Source organism: Saimiri boliviensis, chromosome X (assembly GCF_048565385.1).
Source record: "Saimiri boliviensis isolate mSaiBol1 chromosome X, mSaiBol1.pri, whole genome shotgun sequence".
Taxonomy (NCBI): Eukaryota; Metazoa; Chordata; class Mammalia; order Primates; family Cebidae; genus Saimiri; species Saimiri boliviensis.
Window position 1 is genome coordinate 116,207,692 of NC_133470.1, and position 22,470 is coordinate 116,230,161.

The window sequence follows — 22,470 nt, forward strand, 5'->3', positions numbered from 1 at the left end:
ATGTGGTTCTACTTTGAAGTAGAAATGAACTTGGGGGAAAATATTAAGCAAATGTAAGGACACTGCTCCTAGGTGAAACAATCCAAGTAATGTGGTCATTAGTGCAGATTGTACTCCCCCATACTGAGGCTTCAAGTACTACGTCTTAAAGGATGAATGGGATACATGTGTCATAAGGACTTCATTTAGCCCCATCCACCCAACCAAACAAGTACCAAGAGGTGATCATTGTTTTTTTGTTTGTTTGAGACAGGGTCTCCCTGTGTTGCCCAGGTTGGAGTGCAGTGGCATGATCTTGGCTCACTGCAACCTCTGCCTCCCAGGTTAAAGCGATCCTCCTGCCTCCGCCTCCCTAGTAGCTAGGATTACAGGCATGCACCACCATTCCTAGCTAATTTTTTAATTTTTAGTAGACGGGATTTCGTCATGTTGTCCAGGCAGGTCTCGAACTCCTGACCTCAGGTGATCCACCCACTTTGGGAGGCCCCAAAGTGTTGGGATTACAGGTGTGAGCCACTGCGTCCACCCAGGTGATCGTTTTTACAGTCATTGTCCTTGCCTCTTTAAAATGAGATGAGTTGCTGCTCAGAAAAAAGCAGGTTTGTTTAATCAAAATGATTGCGGATACCTGTACTCCCAAACTTTACACAGGATTTAAAATGCCATCTAATAATTTGGTAGTTTGTTTTTGAGCTAGGGCTTTTAAAGAGGTGGAATGTCAGGATCAACAAGTTAGATCAGGCGTCCCCAAACTTTTTACACAGGGGGCCAGTTCACTGTCCCTCAGACTGTTGGAGGGCCGCCACATACTGTGCTCCTCTCACTGACCACCAGTGAAAGAGGTGCCCCTTCCTGAAGTGCGGCGGGGGGCCGGATAAATGACCTCAGGAGACCGCATGCGGCTCTCGGGCTGTAGTTTGGGGACGCCTGAGTTAGATCTTGGTCTCTGAGGGTGGTGCTAAATACCCAAGTTAGTTCATTCCCCCCTCCACTCGCCACCTCATAACTTCATTCCCTTGATTGACTGTAATGCATACTGAGGTAACTTTGTTTCATTTAATACTTTTATATTCTGTTAAGATGTTTAAAAAGCATCACCACTTACGACTGAAAAGAAAAAAAAAAGGTTCTCTCCAACAGTATGTCTTGGCTTTTCCGCTCCCAGAATGAGTTTTACCTTAATGTTTAAGGGGGCGAAATTAAGCACATATGAGATCCCAATAAGAAACCAATACAAAAAGTTTCTACTGAGCTAAAATAAAATTATACCTTGACTATGAAATTTTAAGGTTATTTTTATTTACAACTTTTGAAAAATGTACATTTTTTTTTACATGGGTTACTTGTGCAAAGTTAGATTTAGAAGTGATAAATGCATAAAAGGTGACAATAGAACATTAGACAAAACATTTAAAAGCCTTGTCCCATACTGCTACTTAAAGGTACTATATATCTAAAAGTATAAATATCCAAAAAAAGATTGCAGATGTTGGCTTTAAGGTTCTCAGATGCTGAAAGGGAAGAAATTAAAGCATGCAGCAATAACTCAGGATTTGAGTGGAAAATAGTTTGCCACAGATATGCTATGCTCCCTTCCTTGAATTTATTAAGACTATAAAATAAAGATGGTGAATTGAGTTTTATTCATCTAGGGCAGCAATGACCCTTTAAAAAGATGAAAGGATCTCCAACTTTCCCTAGCTCAAAAACTGATGGTTGTTTCCATTCTGCTCCCACACCTATTTTAAAAAGCAAAAACCCAGAAGACCAATATTCTGAAACTCAGCAAGGCTGTGCCCAGTCAGTAGATTGCAGAGAGGATTTGTCAGTTACTACAATTGCTGTACTCCTTTGAGTCCTTCAACATTCTCCTTTTTGCCAGTAAATACTATCTAGTAATTCATATGCGTGAGATCCTAGTAACAACAGGACTTCTAGCTCCCATACTTCTCAAAATTGTTTACATGGATTTGTTTCTTTTCTCTGTAGACCACATTCCAAACACATTCACTTCTAAATCCAACAGAAGTGAAGGACTAGCCGGGATGAAACACTTCAGCAATCATTTTGTTAAAAATAACATCCTGGTCATCAAGCTATGCATATGCACCTCTTGTGTAACAATTTACCTTAAATCTTAAAGTCCAATAATAAAAATAACTGCCTGAAAACTGGAAATGAAATACAACAGAAAAACTTAAGCATTAGTAATTTTTTGCAAGTAACCCAGGTACAGTACATTTGATTTCAAAGAAGGTGTTTTCTGATGTTTAAGGAGAAGGTAGAAGGGGTAGGAAAACTTGGCGAGGGAAGATGGAAACAGCACAACAGCTATTTTGCTTTTAATAAAGTAAATGTAATGACAAGAGTAGGGAGGTGACAAACACATCAATATATATTTTTCTTATGGCCAGCTTCTTCTTTAACTGTACCCGGGGTCAACAGTCGCGCCAGCTTTGTTCTACTATTGCAGAAACACGCTTTTCATATTCCCGCTTGTTCTCCTGGTACAGCTGAGCAGCCTGGCTGTTTGCTGGACTATTGGGATTGGGTTCATCCAACAGAGACTAGAAAGACAATTTTTTAAATGTCAGGTCCTTAATGCAAAACAAACAAGCTATTTTATAAGGTAGTGACACTCAACTGAATTGTCCGAAGTACAGCTACAGTTCTTCAGCACATAAACCCAGAATTATATGAATCTGCTAGTAGCTAGGAAAATATATGTGGCTTAGGTCTTTTTTTTTTTTTTTTTTTTTTTTTTGAGACGGAGTCTTGCTCTGTCGCCCAGGCTGGAGTGCAATGGCACGATCTCAGCTCACTGCAACCTCAGCCTCCCAGGTGCAAGCAATTCTCTGCCTCAGCCTCCCAAGTAGCTGGGAATACAGGCATCTGCCACCACACCTGGCTAATTTTTGTATTTTAAGTAGACATGGGGTTTCACCATCTTGGCCAGGCTGGTCTTGAACTCCTGACCTCATGATTCACCCGCCTCGGCCTCCCAGAGTGCTATGATTACAGGCGTGAGCCACTACGCCCGGTCCCAGCTTGGGTCTTAATGCTCTACTTTTCATCTATAAAACAAACAAGCTTTGACCAAAAATAAAATGGTCTATTACATTATGACTTTCAAAAACAATTCAATTGCTAATATAAACATACTAAAAGTTATAGGTTTGTCAAATAAGGAAAAATTCACCTGTATGGATGTTAGAATCGAAGACACATCATAGGTTGGACTCCAACGGTTCTGAAGTATATCCAGACATATACTACCATCTGCATAGACTATGAACAAAGAAGTAGGTACATTAAACCTAACAAGACCACTAAGGTTTTAACATTACAGACAAAACAAAAATAGTCAAGAATACTTTACTTCTGAAGTTTAAAGATTCCTAGATTGCTTCCTAGTTAACTGCCTAAAAAGATGAGTCATAACCATTACTAGTGAAATAATCTGGATGATCAGAGAATGTCAGATGTAACCAGTAAAAAACTGAAAGATACTTAGTGTTCATTCTTCGGAAAAGGCTGCCCTATTATCCAGGAAATCAGAAACATTTTTGAACAGGGTCCCTAGCTCTCCACAGACATATGGGAAATTCATTCCACCAAATTTGTAGGCTGTATCCCCTAACTGAAATAACAAAAGATGGCTCAGAGTTCACAGAGTTTCAGTTTGGCAAAAAGATAAAAATATCTGATACCCTGAAAAATACTTCATTAACCTAAATAAAAGGCAAGCTGTTCTAGGCTTACCACTATTTTAAAAAGTGTAAAGTGGTAAGTTAGAATCACCTGTGGTGCTTTTCTGATAATGTATGCCTGGCCCTCAACAACAGAATCTGATATTCAGTAGGTCTGGAGTGGGGCAAAGTCATCTGTATTTTGAAAATGTTACACAGTAATTCTGATATGCATCCAGTGAAACTGACTTTTCTAAATGCTAGTGAAAATAATTACAACACAAGACTATCCCAATCTGGCCTAGCATTAAAAGGAGACCTCAAGAGCATCCTTCGTTGTTTAATAAGTAAATGAAAAAGATCATCAAAGTCAGGAGGCTCCCAGACTCCAAGCAAAGGGAAAATACTTCCACTGCTTCAGTTCTAGGACAAGACAGTCACAGACAACCAAGAACAAGTTCGGCTTTCAGGAAGCAGCAAGCTGCCTAAACAAATACTCAGGCACCACAAAATACACAGGAACTGTGGAATTCTGCATAATAAACACTGTAGTAGTTTAAAACTGTACTAAAAGTGATACTTGCCATTTGGATGGAACATCTTAGAGACAAATCTAACTGTAGGTGGCTTATTTGGATATTCTTCAGTGAATTCTATTGTAAGTTTAAATGTTCCTGTAGTTAGAAAAGAAAGATTTAAGAAAACGTATTTATCACTTTGTTCAGTAGTACTTTGTTTTTAATGCTATGTGGGTTTTTCCAAGTATTAAATAATGCAAAGACACAGGGTAGACAGAAGAGGTCAGGTAAGAAATATATCTCTAGGAATTGCTCTACGAACTACTCTAACGTGATTTGCTTTTTTGTTTTGCCACTAGTTTTCCCCAAACTTGAAGACAACCATCATAAACTCAAAATTACAGCTTACAAGGTAACTTTAGCCACTGTACATTTTGAAAACATCCTTCAAATAAGAAACTGGGCCTAAAACGTGGCCTTCCTCCTTTAGAAGACCAAAAGACCTCAAAGGCCTATTTTAGTCAGCTGCCATCTTAAACTCTCCAGTGATTTTTAAACAGACTAGAAAGAATGAAAGCGCAAAGCTTCAAAAACCAATGCCAGAAATACAAATCCATAATCAAGTTATTTTTAAAATAGAGGGGAATAAGTATAAAAGTGTTCACACTGGTTCCTTTTCATGTTATAGTGACTCTGTAATGAAAACTTAATTGAACTTAAGCAAGGAAAAACTTCACAGTCCCTCTCAGAAACCCTAAGAATGGCTCATAAGGTATTTCACTATAAAATCAACTCAATGATTCACATGTATGGAGGGAGTTAATGGCAGAAAAAATTTTAGAATCACATATGGTTTAGATTGCATTCACATCTCCAGCAAATTTCTAATGATGTTTGATCTTTCTAATGATGTTTGATCACGCTACTATTGAAATGAAATTATTTTTCTTAAATATGTGTCAATCTAAGGTAGCAAGAGGCCCTAAAGCATAGTAGGTTATAAATTTACTTACATGGCATGTACAAACTGGATCTCATTCAATTGTAAGAGGTAATCTCAGGAGATTATGTCCTTTAAAATATTATTTTCAATTGTTTGTTGAATAAATTCAAGAAAACAATTGAGCAAGGTTTTTTCCTGACTGAAATCTGTTCAAGTAAACTTAAGACAATCAGTCATTTTCTGGTAAAAGGTGATGCATGTTGCACTATGTTACTCTGGTCCATTTAACAAATTATTCTAAAACAATAGACCATACTTCAGTGTATTTCTTACTGGTTCCCTTTTGTTCCCATTAACAAGTTTATCACTGCTTAAGAAAAAGAAAGAAGACTATAATCATTCTATGACTAGATCTGTGACAAAACTATATTAAAAAGTTTGTTTTGGCCAGGTATGGTGCCTCACACTTGTAATTCCAGCACTTTGGGAGGCCTAGGTGGGCAGAACACCTGAGGTCGGGAGTATAAGACCAACCTGACCAACATGGAGAAACTCCATCTCTACTAAAAATACAAAATCACCTGGGCATGGGGTCACACACCTGTGATCCCAGCTACTTGGGAGGCTAAGGCAGGAGAATTGCTTGTACCTGGGAGGCAGAGGTTGCAGTGAGCCGAGAGCGCACCACTACACTCCAGCCTGGGCAACAAGAGTGAAACTCTCTCTTAAAAAAAAAAAAAGTATGGAATTCATCTTTATCACCACCTGATCATAAATCTTCTTCTTTTTGAGGAAGAAAGCACAGTTCTTCCTTTTGAGTATTAATTGACAGTATAATAGGCAAGAAAAAGCAGCAATGTGTTAGAGTTCAAAATTTTGAGTGTCCTCATGTTTTATGATCTCAAGTGTAAACACACTTGGATCAATGCTGCAATCTGACTAAATTATGGGTAAGAGACACTGCTCCAAAACTGGGCAGATGTAATAGCACATGGAGATCCCAGCTACTTTAAAACCATCACTAAATATGATATCTAAAGGTAGTAAAGCAAGACATAGGGAAGCCGTAGGCAAAAACAGTAAACCATACTGGTTAAGAGCATGAGCTCTGCAGTCAGACAGTTCTGGGCCCGAGTCATTGTTTTGCTACTTACTAGCTGTGAGACTCTAGGGAAGGTGTTCTCCTTGACTAAACCTTAAATTCCTCATTTGTAAAATGAGATGAATACTAGTACCCACCACACAGCATTGCTGTGAGGTTTACATGAGGGAGATATGCATAGTGCCACAAAGTGCTCCAAAACCATGAGCAACTATTTCTGCTGTAATAATTCTAAAGTTTCACATCTCTAGACTCAGCTGAAAGAGGCAAAACCCCAAAATCAGAACTTCACTATCAGTAAGAAATATACAATTAAGGCATTCAGATATTAAATAGTACTTTCTGGTCTACATCAGACACTCACAGTTCAATGCAAGTTGAGTACCTATGTTGGTGGCTCACAAGTTCCTTAACTTGAGCTTTCTGCGTAACACTTGCCCAGTTGTTCAACAAGGTGACTACCTAGCTACCGAAGAAGTTAATTGCAAGTTCATTTAATATCTTAAGAACAGTGAGGCAATCTATTTATGTCTACTTGAATATAAATTAAGACTTAACCCAAATCTTATTCAAGGTACACATTAAAAAGAGAGTACTTCACACTTTTAGCCACATTAATCAGAACCTGTTTAGTATAACCTTCAATGTAATTTCTGAGCTCTAAAACAAATGTTAAGGGAATTTAAAATCCCAGAATTAGTATTATGCAGCCTGAGACTACAGCTTACCCTCTGAATATTTAGAAGGCTAGGCTTTAAAATAACTGAAAATTTAAGCCTCACCATTGTTGTACATAATGTATACTAATTTTCTTCATCTTCCTGAGGAGGCTAAAACATTGTAAGGAAAGTATCAATTAATCCATCTATACAGTGAGACCATGGAACTGATATAAATGTGTTAAGTGGTGTATAGCAGTAAGGATATGGTTGAACTAGAAGGGGTATATGTTCTGCCTAAAGACATTCACAAAGTCAAGTTTGGGAAAACACTGTGTTGGCCAAGAAAAACACACTTGCAGGTGTTTTCTGCCATTTGGCCACCAGTTTGTGACCCCCGAGAAGAAAGCAAAATACATATATACTTCAAAAGTATTTCTGATGACTGAAAATTGATTTTTAAGGTAATAATCCAAAACTCTTCATCATAGGATTTATTTACCTTAAAAACACTCTTAGTGGACTTTAGAGATTCATTTTGAAAAAGATTGTATGACTCTAACATTTCTAAAAATTAAAAAAAAAAAATAAAGGCCAGGTGTGGTGGCTCACGCCTGTAATCCCAGCACTTTTCCAGGCTGAAGCAGGAGGATCACCTGAGGTTGGGAGTTCAAGACCAGCCTGGCCAACATGGAGAAACCCCATCTCTACTAAAAATACAAAAATTAGCCGGGCGTGCTGGTGCTTGTCTGTAATTCCAGCTACTCAGGAGACTGATGCAGGAGAATCACTTGAAACCAGGAGGCGGAGGTTGCAGTGAGCCGAGATTGTGCCATTGCACTCCAGCCTGGGCAACGAGAGTGAAACTCCAACTCAAAAACAAAAGAAAAAAGATTTATACACCAATTCTAAAGAGCGCATTTATTATGAAAAGCAAATACCAATACCTTACCACATCTATTAACAATTTTTAGATTATGTGATGAAGACTATATTCCATAACCTTTGTATTTAGCATGTATACCAAGATATTCTGATGAGAAAGCCTTTCTCCCCAATGTTTTGGTAGTGTAAGCTCTTGAGACTATATTCTTCTTACTTCAAGTGTGTGAAGTTAAACCAAAATACCCTTAAGTGTTGCTTAAGATTTCATCACTCTAACTAGGGCCTGGCTGTTCCAGAAACTTCCATAACCAATGGTTTACAACAACGAAGCAAAGGTAGTTTTGGGGCTCTTAATTTACATAATACATTGAAAACAGCGAAACCAACTATGCCACTTATCCCTAATCAGTCTTTTCTCTAACTGTAAATTGCTCAACTGTAAATAAAGGGTACTCAAAAAAATGGTTAAGGCTGGGCACAGCAGCTCATGCCTGTAATCCCAGCACTTTGGGAGGCCAAGGTAGGCGGATCACCTAAGGTCAGGAGTTCAAGACCAACATGGCCAACAGAGTGAAACCTATTAAAATCCCAGCACTTTGGGAGGCTGAGGCGGGTGGATCACGAGGTCAAGAGATCGAGACCAACCTGGTCAAATGGTGAAACCCCGTCTCTACTAAAAATACAAAAAATTAGCTGGACATGGTGGCGCGTGCCTGTAATCCCAGCTACTCAGGAGGCTGAGGCAGGAGAATTGCCTGAACCCAGGAGGTGGAGGCTGCGATGAGCCGAGATCACGCCATTGCACTCCAGCCTGGGTAACGAGCAAAACTCCATCTCAAAAAAAAAAAAAAAAAAAAAAAAAAAATTAGTTGGGTTGTGGTGTCGGGTGCCTGTAATCTCAGCTACTTCGGAGGCTGAGGCAGGAGAATTGCTTGAACCTGGGAGGCAGAGGTTGCGGTGAGCTGAGGTCGTGCCATTGCACTCCAGCCTGGGTGAGAAGAGCAAAACTCCATCTCAAAAAAAAAAAGGTTTAAAAAATATTTTTGGGGAGCCACAGTGTTCCAAACACCTGAGGAAGCATCCACGGGTAGCAGACTGTTCAACAGAACAAATCAGCCAGCCTGAGTCAATAATGCTAGGATGGAGATACACATCATCAAAAATAGAGTCAGTAATGTCAAAGCCGACAGTCCTGGCAGATAATGGATTCAGTAAGTACCTTTTCAATTCATACCACTTAAGAGAAGCACCCTTGAAATATCTAGGTAGCCAACCCCCAACAAAGTGATGTACTATTAATAAAGCTGTGCCCAGCATAAAACAGAGTAAAACGAGGAAAAAAGAAGCCAATGAAAACAAAGCCGAGGCCGGGAATGGTGGCTCACGCCTATAATCCCAGCACTTCGGGAAGCCCAGGCAGGCAGATCATGAGGTCAGGAGTTCGAGACCAGCCTGGACAACATGGTAAAACCCCATCTCTACTAAAAATACAAAAATTAGCCAGGTGTAGTGGCATGTGCCTGTAATCCCAGCTACTCAGGCTGAGGCAGGAGAATCGCTTCAACCCAGGAGGCAGAGGTTGCAGTGAACCGAGATCACGCCCCTGCACTCCAGCCTGGGTGATAAGACGACTTGTCTCAAACGAAAGAAAACAAGAAAACAAAGCCTTCTAGAGCTAAAGCAAATACACAGTTAATCTGTACATTTAAAGCTCAAGTATAAAGAACTAGTGCCAATATGGTAGAGGAAAATTAGGTCTAGCTATACTTTTCTTGCTACAGATCAGTTCAAATTATTAACTGAGCCAAAGTAGTATGCCCTTACAATCACTGTCTCTTGCTGTCATTTCATTGCATCCCTGAAGAGCAAAGATATTTACCCAGCAGGTAAAGGCAGAGAGGAAGCTGAAAATATTCAGGTGATTGTCCACAGTTTCCTGGGGAAATCTAAGTATTTGAGATGAATTATAGACTTAGTTGATATTGACTTACCTCACAACGTTTTGTAGACTGGTGGCATCAAAATGCAATCCGTCTCAGCAACGTAAGTACGTATTAAGTAGTTTGCAGAAATGTTTTTGTTCCCATCTTCAAACTGAAGTGTGTGTGTGCGTGTGTGTGTGTAAATGCTATGTGACCGAAGGAAGATAAATCATCGAAGAAAAAACAGAAAGACCCCTTTCCTTTTTTTAAAACACCTCAAATATTAAAGAATTTCATGAGTTCCAATACTTTAATCATCCTTTAAATGTATTAAACTTTGAAAAAATAACCACACACACACACTACACAGACACCTGAGTATAGAACAATCAATGTCATTTTCCTGGTTGTGATAGGGTTTAGTCATTCAAGATATTACCAAACGGGAGGGTTTGGGAGAGGACTGAGTTAAGTGTATAAAGGGTGTCTCTATTATTCCCTGCAACTGCATATGAATCTATAATTATCTAAACCCATAAAGTTTTAAAAAAGCAATTTATATATGTGTTTTTAAAAGTCAAACCTAAATCATTTACAAATTATGTAGCTACTGGTACATGCAGTATCTTCAAGTAGGCTGGACACTGATCAAAAGGGTACATTAACGCAAACTTCAATTGTGAAGCTGCTTTGAAATTACTGACCATAATGTCTTGATGAAAGCACACACTGCAAATTCATTTAAAAATAAGAAAGAATGGCCAGGGGCGGTGGCTCACCTCTGTAATCCCAGCACTTTGGGAGGCCGAGGCGGGCATATCACAAGGTCAGCGTGACCAACATGGTGAAACCCTGTCTCTACTAAAAGTACAAAAATTAGCTGGGCGTGGTGGTGCGGGCCTGTAATCCCAGCTACTCAGGAGCCTGAGGCAGGAGAATTGCTGAACCCGGGAGGCGGAGTTTGCAGTGAGTGGAGATCGTGCCACTGCACTCCAGCCTGGGCAACAGAGCAAGACTCCGTCTCAAAAAAAAAAAAAAAAAAGACAAGAAAGAATACTATATTCAACTTAGACATATAAGACCATCTTAGAGCAGTGAGGCTGACAGGCATTCAATGTCCGATTGTAGAAACCAGACAGTTGTATGTAAGGGATTCAACATCCAACACACACCTATCAAGCCCCTGCTGAACACAATTCCTGCCCATGGGGTAGAATTCTGAACCAGACGGTCTCTGGGGTCTCTGCTGACTGTCAGCAACTGGTTGGGTTTATACTAATTCAGTGATGGAGGGCTGAATTTAGCAGAATCACAGCCCAAGCTTCGAAAATCCTTAATACCAGGGCTATGATTGCTCCTTTTAAAAAGTGACTGCCGTACCCAGACTATTTTACAAAGAAAGCAAGAAGAAAGGTGCAGTTCTAGTCAAGCATACAATATCCAGAACAACCAGCCACACACTGCACTCCATTCAAGCCTTTAGCAGACAGAGGCTAGGCAGAGGCAGGTTCCTAAGTAGGAGACACTTCCAGGATGACTGGGAACCCTTTCCCCAGGTGATCAGGCTCCTGAAAGGTGGGTAAAGAAACTCTCTCTTACCATCCTCAAATGGGGTCCCTTCAGGCCTGCAACACAGAGAAAAATGGTCAGTTCCCGCTTAAGGGGCCCCCTTCTCCCTGTTTCATCTGAGATGGCTATCCCAAGCCCTGCCATCTCCAGCACTGCTGCCTGGGTCGGAAGCCACTACAAATAGATGTCCTGGGTTCAGAGACACAGTGCAGGCCGCCGCGCCTAACCGCCACCACTCCCCGCCCCGCCCCCCTAGAACCCCAAGCGGTTCCCCCTGGCAGCGGGAACTGAGCTAATCGAGGCACAGGCTCCGAGGAGGCGCCTAGGCCCAGCCAGACCCAAACATTCTCCCCGACCCCCTTGGCCTCCGCGGGGGGCCGGCCCCGGAGAGCAGACCAAGGCTCACGTCCCCAGGTCCCTCGCCACCGCCACGAACGCAGACTCACCCGAAAATGACCGCGTTCCACACCATTATGTTGTTCTCGGACGGAGCCCCGCTGACTCCGGCTGGAGGATCCTCCTGCAACCTTCCGGAAGACAGACAGGGGTCCCCCTAGGCCGGCACTGGCGCCCGCTCCCGGCAGCTCCCCAGCCCTCCCCGCCAGGCGCGCCTCGGGACCCGCCCTGTGCCCCGGCTAGCAGCCCCCGGCCTCAGCCGTCCCCTCAGTTTACCTCTTGAAGTCCCGCATGAGGCGCCGGCGAGCCGGGGTGGACATATCGCGAACGGGGTTAGGGCTGGGGCATACACTGGGGTCTCGGGTTCCCGCGGCGGGCGAGGAGGCCGAGGAGGCAGAAGCAGCCGGAGAAGGGGAGGCGGAAGCACCCAAAGGTACCGCGCTACCTCTCCGAAGTCGAGGGTCGGTCTGGCGCCGGCTAAGCACCACCCCAGTGTAGACGGGGGATGAACCAACCTGAAAGCAGAGAGAGGGGGGTGGAACGTCGAGCGCCGGACAGGCCATACCAAGACGGGGCGGGGGGTGCTGGAGGAAAGTTGCTTATGTCATTAAAGCCCCGCGGGAGGCCCGGGGCGGGGCCAGGAGGGCAGAGGCGCTGGCTACGCGGGAGCCCCGGGCGCTGGAGGACCTCGTGGTGGAACGGGGTCCATCCCCACCTGCCAATTCTAATGCAAACCTTGGGAAGTTTTTGGCTTTTTAAATGTTTATTTCTCTATTCTTTTTGCTGTTGCTGTTGTTTTGTGACCAGATCATTCATGAAAGTGCGCACCATGCCCCGGGAGGAGGAGAGGAGAAGTTTGGAAGTCCCAAACCAGAGGACGGAGGAGTGGGCGGAGGCAAAACCGGTTCTCAAAAAGCGGCAACTCTAGCATGCCCAAGCCCTGCGGACATCGGAGACTGAGGGCGGAGGTGGGGAGGGTGGTGATTGGTTAAAATCACGGAAAATCAAAAGAATAAATCGGCCTTGACTCTGATCGGGGGGTGCTGTGGGACTAAATGCAGGCTTGGGCGCTCAACGCTTAGGCCAATGATTACCCCAGAGGAGAATGAAATTAGAGCTTAAGGCAGGCAGAGTAGGTTTTTGTTGTTGTTGTTGTTGTTTTCTTTTTTCTTTCTTTCTTTTTTTTTTGCTTTGGGCACTCACAATTTGGCTCTGGAACCACATTTTTCCCTTGGTAGTTCAACAAGCCAAGCGGCTATTATATGTTCAGAAGAATCCAAGGTATGAGACTATCCGACTGCAGGGACAGTGGGTCTGAAGTCAAAGGAACGGTAAGATGCACTTAGAAGAGCTGCAGGTGGCAGGAAGAGTCGCAGTAGGTGGACCTGCAAAAGCAATAACAGTTTTAAAGGAGAATTTTTAAAGGTCAACCCAAAATAACTTAGAAGATAGGCATAATACACATTTAAAAATTACTGAAAATAGAAAGGTAGGCTTGGGTTAAGCCATCAAGAGTTTCGAATGCCAAGCTAATGGATTCTTTGGAAGTCCATTGAGCAGGGAAGTGACATCATTAGAGCTGTGCTTATCAGAAATTGATCTCAAGAGAGCAGGCAGGAGACTCTTGCAGTATTCTAGGTGCGAGATACAGAACCAGACAGTGACAATAAAGGCGAGTAGGATACGAATGAATGGGGAAGACCTGGCAACACGTTGAACATGGAGGCGAGAGAGAGGAAGGAGTCAACAGTGGCTGAAACTCTAAACCCCAAGATAACTGGGGATCTGAAGGTGCCATTAGCAGAATTACAGAATAGAGAGAGAGGGACAAGTTTGGGAGAGGAAATTTCGAGTGGGACTTACTGAGTTCATGGGACTGGTGAGACATCCCCGTGAAGATGTCCAGAAGATATCAGATGTGCAGAAATTTGTTTCTAACATGAGAGGCAGGAGGCACTTGACAATGGTAGTGATTCTAGCTGCTGCTTAACAACAGGTACTTCCATGATCAAGGATTTCTTATCTCCCATTAACTCCAACATATCAGTTAAGACAAGTCTCCCTAATAGCATCACATTATGGTTGTAGTAGAAAGGGGGTACAAAAATTTTTTTAAAAAATCCTTTTCCTCTTATCTAGGAACTTGCAGTCTACTAACACACATACACACATGTGAAATCAACAAAAGCAAGATCTACAAAAGCAAATGCATTCATATTCATCACTGCTTAACAAATTACAAGTTGTTGGCCAAGCCCAGTTCATTGCAATTGTAAGACTTTGGTACCTATTTCCTTGCTAGCTGCCACCTGGGAACTACTCTCAGCTCCTAGAGACCACCTACATTCCTTGCCACATTGCCTACTCCATCTTCAAAGTCATCAACAGAGAATTTCTCTCCCACTGCATCCTTCTCCCTCTTTGAATCTTGTTTTCAGGAAAAGCCCAGTCTACTTTAAAGGCTTATCAGATCATGTCAGGCCCCCCTTGTGGATAATCTCCCTATCTTAAAAACATCTAATCTGGAACCTTAATTACGTCTGTTAAATTTTGCCACTGCAAAATCTACATTGGTTTTTCATTTAATAACTGGGAGAGGCCAGGTGCAGTGGCTCACGCCTGTAATCCCAGCACTTTGGGAGGCTGAGGCAGGTGGATCACCTGAGGTTGGGAGTTAAAGACTAGCCTAATTCAAGATGGATTAAAGGTTGTCATAAAATAAATACATACATACATACATACATACATACATACATACCAGCCTGACCAACATGGAGAAAACCCATCTCTACTAAAAAATACAAAATTAGCTGGGCATGGTGGCATATGCCTGTAATCCCAGCTGATTGGGAGGCTGAGGCAGGAGAATCACTTGAACCCAGGAGGCAGAGGTTTCAGTGAGCCCAGAGCGCGCCGTTGCACTCCAGCCTGAGCAACAAGAGTGAAAGTCTGTCTCAAAAACAAAAAGCTCACGCCTGTAATCCCAGCACTTTGGGAAGCCGAGGCAGGTGGATCACAAGGTCAAGAGATCGACACCATCCTGGCCAACATGGTGAAACCCCATCTCTACTAAAAAAAAAAAAAAAAAATTAGCTGGGTGTGGTGGTGCATGCCTGTAATCCCAGCTACTCGGGAGGATGAGGCAGGAGAATTGCTTGAACCAGGGAGGAGGTGGAGGTTGCTGTGAGCCAAGGTTGCGCCACTGCACTCCAGCCTGGGAAACAGAGCAAGAGTCTGTCTCAAAGAAAAAACGAAAGAAAGAAAAGCAATTTGGACCATGGCACTCTTCTGTTTAAAATGACCCAGTGGGCCCCAATTGCCTCTATCTATCTATTTATCTATCTATCTATCTATCTATCTATCTATCTATCTATCTATCTATCTTTGAGACAGAGTCTCACCTTGTTGCCCAGGCTAGAGTGCAGTGGTGTGATCTCAGCTCACTGCAATCTCCATCTCCCGGGTTCAAGCTATTCTAGTGCCTCAGCCTCCTGAGTAGCTGAAACTGCAAGAGTCCACCACCACACCTGGCTAATTTTTGAGCTTGGCTAATGGGGAGTTTCTTGGCTGGGGAATGATGAGACCTCAGCTAGGAAAAGTGAGGGTGACAGAAGTTGATTAAATGCCCTCAAATTTGAGGATGGGGAATTTAGGCAGCTTTTAGAGGTGTTTGAGCATGAGAGAGATGTATTGAAAATATTCTTTGAGGCCAGCTATGGTGACTTATGCCTGTAATCCCAGCACTTGGGACGCCAAGGTGGGTAGATCACCTGAGGTCAGGAGTGTGAGACTAGCCTGCCAACAAGGGGTAACCCCATCTTTAAAAAAATACAAAAAAATTAGCCAGGTGTGGTGGTGGGCACCTGTAGTCTGAGCTACTCGGGAGGCTGAGGCAGGAGAATCGCTTGAATCCAGGAGGTGGAGGTTGCAGTGAGTGGAGATCATGCCACCACACTCCAGCCTGTGCGACAAAACGAGACAAAAGGGAAAGAAAATATCCTATGAAGAAGCGGCATGTATGGGCATGGTGGCTCATGCCTGTAATTCCAGCACTTTGGGAGGCAGAGGCGAGCGGATCAAGAGGTCAGGAGTTTAAGACCAGCCTGGCCAACATGATGAAACCCCCTATCTACTAAAAATACAAAAATTAGCTGGGCATAGTGGCGTGTGCCTGTAATCCCAGCTACTGCGGAGGGTGAGGCAAGAGAATTGCTTGAACCAGGACCCAGGAGGTGGAGGTTGCAGTGAGCTGAGATCGTGCCACTGCACTCCAGCCTGGGCTACAGAGCGAGACTCTGTCTCCAGAAAGAAAAAAAAAAAGCAGCAGCATGTACCGTACTGGAGAGTATGAAAGGGTCTGAGAAGCTCCTGCTACTGGATATACATGTCTGAAATGTATTGAAGGATATAGATGTATGGAAGTTTATTGTGAGCTTTTCTGTTTTTTGAAATCTGCTTTATCTTCCTTCCTTGGACTACGTAATCAAGAAAAGTCAGGAGCATGACCCAGACGGTTGGAAGCCCCCAGGCACCTGAATGGGAGTGGCATTCTCTAAGAAATGGAACTGCATTGCTGGGCGCGGTGGCTCACGCCTGTAATCCTAGCACTTTGGAAGGCCGAGGTGGGTGTATTACCTGAGGTCAGGAGTTCAAGACCAGCCTGGCCATCATGGTGAAACCCCATCTTAAAAAAAAAAGAAAAAAGAAAAGAAATGGAACTGCATTACAGTAACATTGTGACCCCACATTCCTCAGCAGAAGCAGGGTTGTCATAGCAAGCAGCGATACAGAAGATTGCTTTCCAGCATGATGATTATCAGGCTAGAACGTACTAACTATAGCACGGTTTGGCCAAGCATTCTTTCTACCCTCTTTTCACCTTGACATCTTGAAGAAACACCCTTCTCACAGCCAAGCATCACCACTACCCAAGAGCAGGGGCCCAGAAAGGACAAGTCTCCTCAATTTAAAGAAAAGTGGACTGGGCACAGTGGCTCATGCCTGCAATCCAATCATTTTGGGAGGCAGCGGTGGGAGGATTGCTGGAAGTGAGGAGTTTGAGATCAGTCTGGGCAAAAATACAAGACTTGTCTCAAAGAAAAAAAAAGATAGTGAAATTTCATTCATGAAGATTTCAACATGCAAAATCGATTTTAATTTTCCTGAACAATTTTGGGTTAGGAGAAGAGACCAAATTAAAGATCATTTCTTGCCTTATCAGGCTGTAAATTTGTATTTCTGTTATCCAGTGAAGGCAAAGGAATTTTATTTTCCTATGGCTTTCATCTCTGTTGAGAAAATTAAGTATAGGGCTGGGCGCGGTGGCTCACGCCTGTAATCCTGGCACTTTGGGAGGCCAAGGTGGGTGGATCACCTGAGGTCAGGAGTTCAAGACCAGCCTGGCCATTCATGGTGAAACCCCATCTTATAAAATAAAAATTAAAAAAAATTTTAAAAAAGAGAAAATTAAGTACAAACGGCAACCAAGCAACAACAGAAAATAAAATCGAAAGGTTTTTCTTGACTCCAACAATCTCAGAAAATATTTCAAGAGAATCAACACTTTAGGAAGCAACACTTAGCAAAGGGTGTGCTCTTGCTCTTGAGATCTGGTAATATGTTGTTCGTCTTCAGCCCCTATGACATAAGTGGGAAGAGGAGGAGGAGAAGAGAGAGAAAGAGAAAGAGAGAGAGAGACAAAGAGGGTGGGCTGGAGGGAGGGGAATATCAAGGCTAAGAGAAATGGTGAAATTAAGGCCTTGAAAATGGGATTTCAGTCTGGGCACAGTGGCTCATGCCTGTAATCCCAGCACTTTGGGAGGTCAAGGTGGGCAGATCACTAGAGGTCAGGAGTTTTAGACCAGCCTGGTCAACATGGTGAAACCCCATCTCTACTAAAAATACAAAAAATTAGCTAGGCATGGGGGCGTGTGCCTACAATCCCAGCTACCCAGGAGACTGAGGCAGGAGAATCGCTGGAACCTGGGAGGCAGAGGCTGCAGTGAGCCGAGATCATGCCACTGCACTCCAGCCTGGGTGACAAAGAGAGACTCCATCTCAAAAAAAAAAAAAAAAAAAAAAAGTTGGGGGTGAGGGGAACAGGATTTCACTACCTGCTAAATTACTGAATCAAAGAAAACAAAGGCATGGTATGGTATGCTGAATAATGTACAATTCTATCCCCCTACCCCCCAATATCTCCATTTCCTTATCTCTGTAACTGGTGAATATGTTACCTTACATGGCAAAAGGGACTTTGCAGATGTGGTTAAATTAAGAATCTTGAGATGGTGATATTATCCTGGATTAAAGGGGTGGGCCTGAGGCAATCACACCAGTCCTTTTAGGAGGGATGAAGTAGGAGTCAAAGAGGAGGCCATGTGATGACTGAAGCAGAGACTGGAGTGATGCGGCCATCAGCCAAGAAGGCAAAGGATGTCGGCAGCAGGAGCTGAAAGAGGTGAAAGATGGAAACCTGAAGCCCCCAGAAGCAATCAGACATGCTAACACCTTGACTTTGGACTGATGACGTTGGTTTTGGACTTCAGATGTCCAAAACTCTTTTTTTTTTTTTTTTTTTTTTTTGAGACGGAGTTTCACTACTTTTGTTACCCAGGCTGGAGTGCAATGGCGCGATCTCGGCTCACCGCAACCTCCGCCTCCTGGGTTCAGGTAATTCTCCTGCCTCAGCCTCCTGAGTAGCTGGGATTATAGGCACGTGCCACCATGTCCAGCATGTATTTTTAGTAGAGACGGGGTTTCACCATGTTGACCAGGATGGTCTCGATCTCTTGACCTCGTGATCCACCTGCCTCGGCCTCCCAAAGTGCTGGGATTACAGGCTTGAGCCACCGCGCCCGGCCTCCAAAACTCTTAAGATAATAAATTTGTGTTGTCTCAGGTCACCAAGTTTGTGGTAACTTGTTATAGTAGTAATATGAAACTAATACGCATGTCTACCATGTTGTACATGGGAATCCAGTCAAACCAGCCACATCCACCAGACTAGATCAGCAAACTACAGCCAAATCTAATCCGCCATTATTTTTCTATGGCCTACAAACTAAGAATGGTTTTCCACAGTCTTTTTTTTTTTTTTTTTTTTTTTTTGAGTGGCTCTTGAAGCCACTGTTCTTGCTGAAAGGTGAATAGTCTTCAACAAGTTTTATTTTTCTTGAGCATATTTCTTTGACTTCTGCAACCAAACACAATTTAGCTCAATATCAATAAATGGCTTTCCTTGCTTGGCTAACAAACGAGCCTCTCAGAAACTTACTTTGGCTACAGGCTCATTTTTTTTTCTTTTTCTTTTTCTTTTTTCAAGATGGAGTCATGCTCTGTCACCCAGGCCAGAGTGCAATGGCTCGATCTCAGCTCACTGCGACCTCCACCTCCCAGGTTCAAGCAATTCTCCAGCCTCGGCCTCCTGAGTAGCTGGGATTACAGGCACGTGCCATCATGCCCAGCTAATCTTTGTATTTTAGTAGAGATGGGGTTTCACCATATTGGCCAAGCTGGTCTGGAACTCCTGACCTCTTGATCTGCCCACCTGGGCCTCCCAAAGTGCTGAGATTACAGGCATGAGTCACCACACCTGGCCTATTTGTTACTTTCATAATGAATTTTACTATAAGATATTCTATTTAAAATTTCTAATTTTGCTAGCCATTGCTCTCCTCTGAGTTGGGAATATTGTGATGAATGCTTAGACTGGTAACATTGATATACATTATAACCTTGTAGAAATGCGGTGATGTCATTGTGTAACAAACAATGCTTCCACATCTAATTTGGTAACTAAGTAATCCATACTCCATCATACCTTAAAAGCGAAACCTTCAAAGTCCACTTTCTTTACTTTTGACACAATAAGTATGCACTTGTAAGTTTTTAAAATGCCATGGTAGATACATGTGGTATTCAAAACACTGTGGAGTTATGCTGCATTCCTGCAATTTACAGTAGTAGGAGCAGCAATATGAGGTGATGAGAGCACCACACACAATCTGTCATTCAACTCTGCCATTGTAGCACAGATGCAGCCACAACCCATATAGTAGGCCCTCCACAGCTGTGAATGCAGGACCCACAGATACGGAGGGCCGACTGGGGGACTTTAGCATCTGTGGATTTTGGTATCTGAGAGGGACCCTGGAACCAATCTCCTGTGGATACCAAGGGACAACTGTACATAAATGAAAGAGCATGGCTGTGTCCTAGTGAAACTTTATTTATGGGCATTGACATTTGAATTTCATGTGTTATGAAATATTGTTAAATCTTTTGACTTTTCAATCGTTTAAGAATATAGAAAACTGTTGGGCACGAACACGGTGGCTCATGCCTGTAATCCCAGCACTTTGGGAGGCCAAGGAGGGTGGATCATCTGAGGTCGGGAGTTCAAGACCAGCCTGACCAACATAGAGAAAACCCATCTTTACTAAAAATATAAAATCAGCTGGGTGTGATGGCACACTCCTGTAACCCCAGCTACTGGGGAGGCCGAGGCAGGAGAATTGATTGAACCTGGGAGGTGGAGGTTGCAGTAAGCCGAGACTGTGCCACTGTACTCCAGCCTAGGTGACAGAATGAGACCCTGTCTCAAAAAAAAAAAAAAAAAAAAAAGACTTGGCCTGTGTGTATGGTTTGTGTGGGACAACTGCAGAGGAGAGTATTTTCAAAGAAATAAAAAAAAAGCACCACTAATTCAATTCAGTCTAAAGCAGAATCTGCTAAGATGTATTACAAACATGTATGGAGCAGAAAAGGCTTAGACAAATGTACAACACTTGTCAAAATGTAGTTGTTTAAAATCCTATAGTTATTAATTGTATTATTAAATAGCAGGTACTTTGCAAAAAAAAAATACTTGAATCTATCTTGTGTTATTGTTGACAGTAGTGTTAACAGTGAAGTTCATTCACTCTTATGGACTAAACCATTGTCAATTCCATGATTTTTTTTTTTCAGAAACAGAAGTTAAATATTTCTTACTTGCCCTATGAATAGCAATTCAAAAGCTTAGGAGTGGTGAGGTTTTGAAACTTTCTTGAGTTCAGGGCTGAGACTGAAAATTTTCTAGGCCAGGTGTGGTGGCTCATGCCTGTAATCTCAGCACTTTGGGAGGCCGAGGTAGCCGGATCACTGAAGGCTAGGAGTTCAAGACCAGCCTGGCCAACATGGTGAAACCCCATCTATAACTAGCTGGGCGTGGTGGTGCGTTACCTGTAATCCTAGTTACTTGGGAGGCTGAGGCAGGAGAATTATTTGAATCCAGGAGGCGGAGGTTGCAGTGAGCTGAGATGTTGCCTGGGGGACAGAGCAAGACTCTGTTTCAGGAGGGAAAAAAAAGGCAAAAACATAATTATCTAAATGAGAAGAACCATCTTTGATCACTATTATTGAACATGAATGGTTTTTAAAAATGGCTTTTTCCATAGACTTAGTAAAGTTCCTTAATGAATTTAACCTAGAATTATAATGTAAAACAATGTTTGTATGTGAAACTTGTACAACAGTAAAGTCATTCAATGACAACTTACATTGTTTGAATCACAAACACTGTCAAAGTGCTTTAATCACTTCTCCTGCTGTCAAAAGTTTAAAATCCAGATTTATATTCCCACACAAATTTGCAGTGGATGTAGTCGTGTACATGAATGTTCATAGCAGCATTATCTATATAATAACCAAAAAGTGAAAACGTCCCTGTTGTCCACCAACTGATGAATGGATCAACAAAATGTGATGAAATGTTATTAGCCACAAAAAGGAAAAAAGTCTTGTAACATGGATGAACCTTGAAAACATTATGGTAAATGAAAGAAGCCAGACAAATGGCCACATATTGCAGGATTCCATTTATATGAAATGTCCAGAATAGGCAAATCCACAGAGACAAAAAGTAGATTAGTGGTTGCCCGGGGTTGGGAAGTTGAGGGGTGAGGTGGTGGTGACTACTAATGGTATGAGATTTCTTTTTGAGATGATGGAAATGTTCTGGAAGTAGTAGTGATGGTTATAGAACTTTGTGAATACACTAAAAACCACTCAATTACACATTTTAAAAGGGTGAATTTTGTCAACTAAAAAATAAGATACCTAAAAAATTAGGTACTCATCCAGAATAATCATTAAAATAAAAATCCTATTTAGAAATACACCTAAATCAGCATCTCTTTTATCCTCGGCCTCCCAAAGTGCTGGGATTACAGGCGTGAACCACAGCACCCGGCCCTTTTTTCTTTTCTTTTCTTTTTATTTCTTTTATTTTTTTTAAAGATGAGGTTTCACCATGTTGGTCAGGCTGGTCTTGAACTCCTGACCTCAGGTGATCTGCCTGCCTTGGCCTCCAAAGTGTTTGGATTACAGACGTGAATAACCACGCCTGGCCGCCGGCCCTTTTTTTTAATTTAAAAAAAATTTTAAATTTGCTACTGGGATAAGAGACAAGGGAGCCAGAGGAAAGGGGAAAGCCAAGGGGCCCATCAGGGTGACCCACCAAGAAATGTGGTATGACCTGGTACTGGCAGGGACACACACTGTGAAATCTCATATATAGAATATATAATGTATAGTCCTTTATTTAGCTGGTCTTATATATACATATGTGTATATATACATATATATGCATGCGTTATAGAAATATAAAGAATTTATGTAACATTAAAGGTGTTGTGAGAAAGCCCACCAATCTTCGTTGAGAAGTGGCTCCCAGACCACAGGAGTCCCAACTAACTTGGCCAAGACAAAGTAGGTTCTGGGAGGTTCCAGGCGCACCCCCGTAT

The 22,470-nt window shown here is 42.5% G+C and overlaps 1 protein-coding gene across 1 annotated transcript; it reads right to left on the reverse strand.

Moving 5' to 3' along the window:
- Window positions 1-1,277: 1,277 nt before the first annotated feature.
- Window positions 1,278-12,236, reverse strand: UBE2A (ubiquitin conjugating enzyme E2 A). The gene is made up of 6 exons (XM_003931072.3): window positions 11,960-12,236; window positions 11,734-11,814; window positions 11,318-11,343; window positions 4,274-4,363; window positions 3,200-3,288; window positions 1,278-2,567 (listed from the first exon to the last, which is right to left on the reverse strand). Exons 1-6 carry the CDS (start codon window positions 12,001-12,003, stop codon window positions 2,439-2,441), a joined length of 459 nt encoding a protein of 152 aa, XP_003931121.3. The 5' UTR covers window positions 12,004-12,236; the 3' UTR covers window positions 1,278-2,438.
- Window positions 12,237-22,470: the final 10,234 nt, after the last annotated feature.

Excerpts from the sequence above, each read along its gene's own strand:
- UBE2A (XM_003931072.3), bottom strand. The coding sequence starts at position 12,003 with ATGTCCACCCCGGCTCGCCGGCGCCTCATGCGGGACTTCAAGAG. Across the intron at positions 11,344-11,733 it reads TGGAACGCGGTCATTTTCGG|GCCTGAAGGGACCCCATTTG; the intron begins GTGAGTCTGCGT and ends TCTGTGTTGCAG. Across the intron at positions 4,364-11,317 it reads AGGGACCCCATTTGAGGATG|GAACATTTAAACTTACAATA; the intron begins GTAAGAGAGAGT and ends TTCTAACTACAG.